The sequence below is a fragment of the Oncorhynchus kisutch genome, linkage group LG15, assembly GCF_002021735.2.
Source record: "Oncorhynchus kisutch isolate 150728-3 linkage group LG15, Okis_V2, whole genome shotgun sequence".
Classification (NCBI taxonomy): Eukaryota; Metazoa; Chordata; class Actinopteri; order Salmoniformes; family Salmonidae; genus Oncorhynchus; species Oncorhynchus kisutch.
In genome coordinates, this window is record NC_034188.2 from 35,481,935 (window position 1) to 35,490,118 (window position 8,184).

At 42.9% G+C, this 8,184-nt stretch overlaps 1 protein-coding gene across 1 annotated transcript; it reads right to left on the reverse strand.

Moving 5' to 3' along the window:
- Positions 1–2,381: 2,381 nt before the first annotated feature.
- On the reverse strand, positions 2,382–5,139 carry LOC116353600 (adenosine deaminase domain-containing protein 1). The gene is made up of 4 exons (XM_031790204.1): positions 3,740–5,139; positions 3,136–3,305; positions 2,856–2,996; positions 2,382–2,617 (listed from the first exon to the last, which is right to left on the reverse strand). The coding sequence occupies exons 1-4, from the start codon at positions 3,775–3,777 to the stop codon at positions 2,409–2,411; spliced, it is 558 nt and encodes a 185-aa protein (XP_031646064.1). The 5' UTR covers positions 3,778–5,139; the 3' UTR covers positions 2,382–2,408.
- Positions 5,140–8,184: the final 3,045 nt, after the last annotated feature.

Consider the following 8,184-nt stretch of genomic DNA (forward strand, 5'->3'; position numbering starts at 1 on the left):
GGAGCAACGAACCGCCCTTGCTGTCTCTGCCTGGCCGGTTCCCCTCTTTCCACTGGGATTCTCTGCCTCTAACCCTATTACAGGGGCTGAGTCACTGGCTTGCTGGGGCTCTCTCACCTGGAGGGGGTGCGTCACCTGAGTGGGTTGATTCACTGTTGTGGTCATCCTGTCTGGGTTGGCGCCCCCCCCTTGGGTTGTGCCGTGGCGGAGATCTTTGTGGGCTATACTCAGCCTTGTCTCAGGATGGTAAGTTGGTGGTTGAAGATATCCCTCTAGTGGTGTGGGGGCTGTGCTTTGGCAAAGTGGGTGGGGTTATATCCTTCCTGTTTGGCCCTGTCCGGGGGTGTCCTCGGATGGGGCCAGTGTCTCCTGACCCCTCCTGTCTCAGCCTCCAGTATTTATGCTGCAATAGTTTATGTGTCGGGGGGCTGGGGTCAGTTTGTTATATCTGGAGTACTTCTCCTGTCCTATTCGGTGTCCTGTGTGAATCTAAGTGTACGTTCTCTAATTCTCTCCTTCTCTTTCTTTCTCTCTCTCGGAGGACCTGAGCCCTAGGACCATGCCCCAGGACTACCTGACATGATGACTCCTTGCTGTCCCCAGTCCACCTGGCCATGCTGCTGTTCCAGTTTCAACTGACCTGAGCCCTAGGACCATGCCCCAGGACTACCTGACATGATGACTCCTTGCTGTCCCCAGTCCACCTGGCCATGCTGCTGCTCCAGTTTCAACTTCCACCTGACTGTGCTGCTGCTCCAGTTTCAACTGTTCTGCCTTATTATTATTCGACCATGCTGGTCATTTATGAACATTTGAACATCTTGGCCATGTTCTGTTATAATCTCGACCCGGCACAGCCAGAAGAGGACTGGCCACCCCACATAGCCTGGTTCCTCTCTAGGTTTCTTCCTAGGTATTGGCCTTTCTAGGGAGTTTTTCCTAGCCACCGTGCTTCTACACCTGCATTGCTTGCTGTTTGGGGTTTTAGGCTGGGTTTCTGTACAGCACTTTGAGATATCAGCTGATGTACGAAGGGCTATATAAATAAATTTGATTTGATAAGAGCACATCGAATTCTTTAATGTTGCATTGCATATCCTTAGTCTAAATTCATGAATATTATTTGTAATTGCTTTGGATGCATGCATACTTCAGTTTATTTATTCATCAAGAGTTGACTGGACTTTTTCATACAATATCTTGGCTATATTACAGAAGAAAAAGTATTATCTTCAACTTTGTTCTTTGTCATAAAGCACACTATCAAATAAATAAATATTTTTCTTCGATATAAAACATTTTTCTTCTTTCAATTCAATTCCGTATCTGCAAACAGAACTAAATTGCAAATCAGCAAAATATATTTCTGCAATACACCTTCAGAAAACTGAGCTTTTTTTGAAAATAATAAAACCTAATTCCTCTTCTGGGGACCTATTGAACCATTTTGTTTTTAAAATACACAACCTTGCAGGCTGTGCAAAAATAACTTGTAGTTTAAGGGCATCATGTCAACCCATTATTTTCACATATGTCCTGCTGAGGTATGCCTTTTTGATTTAGCTGAGTACTGGTGGTGCATAAGGACTTTTAGAGGTGCCAGTCTAACAGATTGGAAGGGATCTGAGCGGCTCATTTGGGCACCTGGTTCATGTACAGGTGGAGCCTGATGTTGCTTTTCAGACTGAGCAACTTGGTGTTCTCGTCCTGCGATCCTTACTGAAGAACAGCAACAAGTGCCTGTACAGATAACTGCAAACAAAACCCCATAGGAGTAGACACACCTGAAAGTAATTTGAAAGTGTAGGTTAACGTATGGGAACATTGTATGAGGATGTGAATTCATTTAATTAATCAAAAAGTAATATCCACGGGACAGTGTAGGGAGAGAGGTCGTGTAAAATATAACAAGCTTTGTTATATTAATGAGTATTCAAGGTGTTTTGAAGGGTTGTTTGTTAATTGTTTAAAATCATGAATAAACTAATTGAGATAAACGTAACGCATCAGTGTACTGCTTGCCGTTACCACTACATGGGAGTCGTTAAGAACCCGTCCATTTGGTGTAGCGCGCTCCTTGGTGTTCCAATGGCCACGGGGATTCACATGGCTGGATGGAATATCATAGGCCACACACAGAACACATTCCCCAGCAATGTTCATAATAGCTACTTAAAACATAACCAATAAAATGAATATAATATGTAACTAATAGTATCTCAAATATGAAAATGTAGCCAATATACAGTACCAGTCAAAAGTTTGGACACACCTACTCATTCAAGGGTTTTTCCTTATTTTTACTATTTTCTACGTTGTAGAATAAAAGTGAAGACATCAAAACTATGAAATAACATATGGAATCATGTTGTAACCAAATTTGAAATATATTTTACATTTTAAATTCTTCAAAGTAGCCTCCCTTTGCATTGATGACAGCTTTGCACACTCTTGGAATTCTCATAGTAGAAGACTGTGCCTCCTTGCATACATGACTGCGTGACAAATGCTGCCACTGTGCTCCCACAGACAGAGAACTCGGGGTAGCTGTCAATCATCTTACTCAGCAACTCTCTCACTGTCTGGGGAACATGTTCGTTGATGGGGTTCTTACGCCCTGCAGTATAGTAAAAGGGGGAAACAATACCATCACTGCTTAATGTTCAGAAACAACCCTTAAAATGTCATTGTTTGCGATCAACATCAAATAGCTGTAAGCAACTATGACAATGTGCTTTCCAACAACTACGAAACATAGAAATCAAACAATTAAAATGTCTTGCCATAAATGTCTCTTCCTGAATGGATCTCTATGCCTGTAAACTGATCTCTAAGCCTGTAAAATGAGAACTTACCTGTGGTTACCGTTTCCTTTAACTCAAGCTGAAACTGTAGAACCTGAGAAAGTAGGTACAGAGCTGACACCGCGTGGGTCTGACTTCGCTTGTACCAGTCAATTAACTCTTGGGGAATGCTTTTCGGTCTGATGCCACCACCTGTGGTAGAACAACAACACAACCAAATATCAGCTTCTGGTGCTAGTGTCGAAGTGGGATGGGTGACCATGCTCAGGCCCTCACAAACTGTGCTCACAGAAACCAACACAATCTCTTTCACAAGAATACTTAGGCTTACCATTGGGTGTGTTACATGCTGGGTCAAGGAGGTTGTTGTTAGCTTCTGAGACAGCCAGAGAAATGTATGCCACCGCCAATCCAAGTGGGGCACAAATAATTTTATTGAGGATTTGGGCAAAGCTGGCCCCCCTGGAACCACGAAACGAAACGTCCAAGCCATCTTGGAAACTGTAGATAGAATATTAGTCTATTATTGATAGTTAAGATTGCAGCCATATCTTATTTCCCCAAAATGTTTTTTTTTCAAGTGTTACTAGGTACAAAACTGTTACTACGATTTCTCTTCTTTCCTGTCAAGACACGTGAGTGTTGTGTCGTTTCAAGATAGATGGCCACATATTACTTCATGCCACAAAATTTGGATTTAAAAATATTAGAAATAGTTTGCTTATCGAAGTTCCACTGGGAACTATTTAAAAGGACTATTTGACATTGGAGCCGTCCAAATCGAGGAGAAAGTATCACCAAGTAAAAGTGGATTGAAATCATGCTAACCGCAGAGATACGGTAGCTAGCTAGCTAACGACAAACGTTGTAAATTGAGCCAGCACTAGGCAAGTAACGTTATGCAGCGTTTACATGGTACGAGGAAGACGGCAAACCTGATGTCATTGTTTTCTTCTTCTTCTGTAGGTTTCATGGCAAACTACAACCCAAAAAGGTGTATTGCCAACTGGACAGGGTTGAAAAAACAAGGTAAAAAGAACATCCATTTGATAGGGAAAACTAACTGAATGCAACCAAATAAAAATAGTACGTTGACAAAAACAAAACTCAGACTTATTCCTTCCTTCAAATCAACGTATTTCCCTTCTCAGGCTCTAGGGACTGAGAGGGTGGTACGGCTTGTGACAATACTCCATGCAACTCCTCCGCTGAGAAGTCTTTCAGTCCGAGGAACCGCTCCGCCACAGCCATGGTAATATCTATTTTCCTGGACTTCCTCTCCACCTTGGCAGTGCCATTAATCACTATAGCTATAAAAAAAAAAGGTCACAAAGTCGATTCTTAACTTTTAAAATATCTGGGTCCTGTTAGTGAAAGGCAAGTTAACTGCAGCCTGCAGTGAAGGCCTATCCACCACCATGGACTGCTCAGGAATACCATTCGAACCCTCAGTCCTTTTAACACCCGCTGCATATGATATGCTCTGGACAGCCCTGGCTTTAGCCACTTTAGCCAACATGTCACATTCTCTTTTACCCTTGTCAGGATTCCAAAGAAGTAGCTTTATGGTTCCCACCACAATTGCAACATGTCACATTTTCATCACTTTTAAAACACATGATATGATCTTTTTCACAACTTGGACATCTCAGCTTCTCCCCTCTGCAAACATTTATATACCCCAACTGCACTTGAGTAGGGAGAGACTCCATATAAACATTTTAAAAAAGAACAGATGCTCTTCACTTTTTCTTTATTCACCACACGATTCATCCAACGTGCATCAATCACTCTAGGAAAAGTTTTCATCTCTGTAACATCGACTTCCATTGAGAAGCCAGATTTTACCCCCTTGAGGAGTGCCCTGTTTCCGAAGAGACAAACGCAACACGTCAAACTTCTCAAATCGTGTAACGTCTAATGAAAAAAAAAATCTAAACACGGCTGCCTCTCACGATCCTCACAGCCTTCACTTTACCCAGCACTCTCTCCACCAGTTTTGATATCTCAAATGGATTCTTCGAGATTGGTAAACTGCTCCTCATAAATAAACCTTACTCCGAAGAGATAAGGGACATTCTCAGCACTGTACGCTTTTCCATTCTTTTGGACAACAGTCTAATTCTCCTGGATTCCACTGCCACTAGTTCAAGATCCACATCAACGTCCGCTTCCACCACATTTCCCTCCTTTACAGAAGCTCTCTGCCTCATTGTTTTAAATGAGAGCAAGACGGTAAATGCCGTTCGTTGAGGCTGGCGGTGATAGCCGTCACGGTAGACGGACTTGCCGTCCAAGTTCAAATCTTGAAACTTTTGCCATAGCGTTGTTTTCTACCGGATGTTGATTTGCACTGATTGTTTACTGAAATCACCATAGCAACACCTACGGTCATGCTCTCTTTCTTGTTTTCTTGTCCCGCTATGGCAGGATTAGACAGATGGATATACAGTACACATATGACGGTTTTTTTGGCTACGCAGAGAAATATGGGTGATCAATATTTATTTCTAGGCAACGTAGTAAACTATAGCCTAATCATATTTAGGAAGTACATTTCCTTGGGAAGATAACTGACCGGTGCTTCTACGGCGTAGAATCTACACCCATGCATGGGATATAGGGTACACTATTTCATTGAGATGACATGCGCACCTGATCTCGCACGTATGGCTGCTGAACTTGAAACAGCAAGCATGACAGCTGACACTTGCACTTTCTGTTGAGCTACAGTTTGCGTTTCTTCTTCGGTGGGGTTTCTCGGTGGTTGGCACCCAAAGTTATGGTGCCTTACTGCCACCTAATCTACTAGAGTGTGGGCCAGAGACGGGGAGAAACTAAATCCTAACTGCGAGCCCCGTTTCTCTTAAAAAATATATAACTAAATATTTGAGACCATATCTAAAGACATTCTACTCAATATACTATTTAAACTAATTTCCTGTATCCCCTTCTCCCTCATACTAGATTTCAGCCTCTCTCTTTCCCTCTCATACTGCCCACACTGTATCAGTACATTCTCCATGGTCTGTATCCTGGTAATAATTTCCTGTTGGATGCTTTCCTATCACATTTAAAGTGTTATTCAAGCGTCTGTCTCCCACCCTTAATCTTGTAACAATAGCCTCCTCTCTTCTGTCCCTTACTGCTGTCCTCCCCTCCCCAACTTTCCTTTGTACTTGAAATAAATGCCTTCCCTTAGTATCTCTATTCCACTGCTCCTGCCATCTCTGCACCATCACTGTCAATATATCCTGCCTGGTTGGCCTTGTCCGGGGGTATCGTCAGACAGGGCCACAGTGTCTCCCAAACCCTCCTGTCTCAGCCTCCAGTATTTATGCTGCAATAGTTTGTGTCAGTCTGTTAGGGTCAGTCTGTTATTTCTGGAGTATTTCTCCTGTCTCATCCGGTGTCCTGTGTGAATTTAAGTATACTCCCTCTAATTCTCTCTTTCACTTTTTCTCTCTTTCTCAGTCTCTCTTTCTTTCTCTCTTCTTTCGGAGGACCTGAGCCCTAGGACCATGCCTCAGTACTACCTGGCCTGAGGACTCCTTGCTGTCCCCAGTCCACCTGGTCATGCTGCTGCTCCAGTTTCAACTGTTCTGCCTGCGGCTATGGAACCCTGACCTGTTCACTGGACATGCTACCTTGTCCCGGACCTGCTGTTTTGGACTCTCTCTCTACCACACCTGCTGTCTCTAACTCAGAATGATCGACTATGAAAACCCAACTGACATTTACTCCTGAGGTGCTGACCTGTTGCACCCTCTACAACCACTGTGATTATTATTATCTGACCCTACTGGTCATCTATGAACATTTGAACATCTTGGCCATGTTCTGTTATAATCTCCACCCGGCACAGCCAGAAGAGGTGTTACGGCTGATTTCCTCCTCTTCATCTGAAGAAAATCCTGATACACAGTATCCAGACGTCTATTAAACAAACCAGATGGATCAACACCCTGTCTTTCTGTAGTCTCTCCAACACTTCTAGGTCAACTACTGGAGGTGGGAGTAGCCATGGTGGGTTTATAGGAATAGCTACCGTTGGACTAAACTCCCTTCCATATACAATTCCATCTCCCTTGTCTGGGTATTACCCACCCACCCACCCAAAGTTTGTGTTCACTCCTCGCTAGAAGAAATACAGTAGACGGCATATGTCCAAAAGTGATTGATGACCTATTTTATGTGTCATGGGGGTTATGCCCATTTATATACATCCTGCCCGGATGTTTTCACGCTACCGAGTCAGTGCTTATGTAACCTGATAGTGCAGCTGTTTAGGGTAAAGCATGTGTTTGCAATAAAGCTATCCTGGTGATTGGTGTGTGGTGACCTTGTTGAACTGTGGAATGTGTTTGAACATTTGAATGAGTTGGGAAATTTTGTAGTGAACTTATGTCTCTGCTGATTAGTGATCTTGAGTATGAAACAGTCATTTCCGGGGTAGGTATGGCGTAGTATAAGTAAGAGGTGTGAACACAACGAGCGACAAGAAATCTCAAGAGAGATAAACCACAGAAGACTCTAAAAAAAGTAAGAAATAAAACATGGATTGGTTAAGTACTGACACGCCCGTGATGACCTTAACAACGGAAGCAGGACCCCAGTTAAAACATAGAGAAAGAGATAAGTATAAATCAGCAATATACGACGCACCAAAAAATAGTTTTATACATTTGTATAGAACCCAAATACCTCCCGTAATTGTGCTGAAAGATAAAGTGTTGATGTCTAATGGACAACTATGGGGGTATATGTTTGATTACCCTGCCCGTAGAGTGAAACTCTATACCATAGCCGAAGGAGAAGAATATACAGACCAGACCTTAAGAGTGGACTACAGGATTGAAGACTGGCATGTGTTTCGCAAGGGGGTGTGTCCTGAACTAAGAGTTAGCTCAAGCTAGCTTGTTCACAGGCTACAAGGACAGATTTTAACCTTGTCAGCTCAGGGATTCGATCTTGCAACCTTTCAGTTTCTAGTCCAAAGCTCAAACCACTAGGCTACCTGCCACCCCATGGAGTTGTATATGCGTGGAGTTCTTTATCACAATGGTAACATCCTTGATGGTGGACTGACCGAGGATTATAGGTTGCCTATGCTTATACCTTTTAAAGGTTGGGATATAATGGAACATGTTTGAGTTGGTGGATGCTCTCTTTGTACAGAGCCAACGCCGGCAGAGAATTGTTCAACTAAGGAAGTGCATTATACGTATGAATCCTAAGGATGTTGATTCAAAGGAACCCCCAGAAGGGTCATCCCCTGAAAAAAACAAAGTATGTGGGTATTACGTTAACCACGTCCCAATCCCCAAGGAATGTTTCAACAATAAAAGGGGTGACCATAACTCTTATGATTCTTCATTTC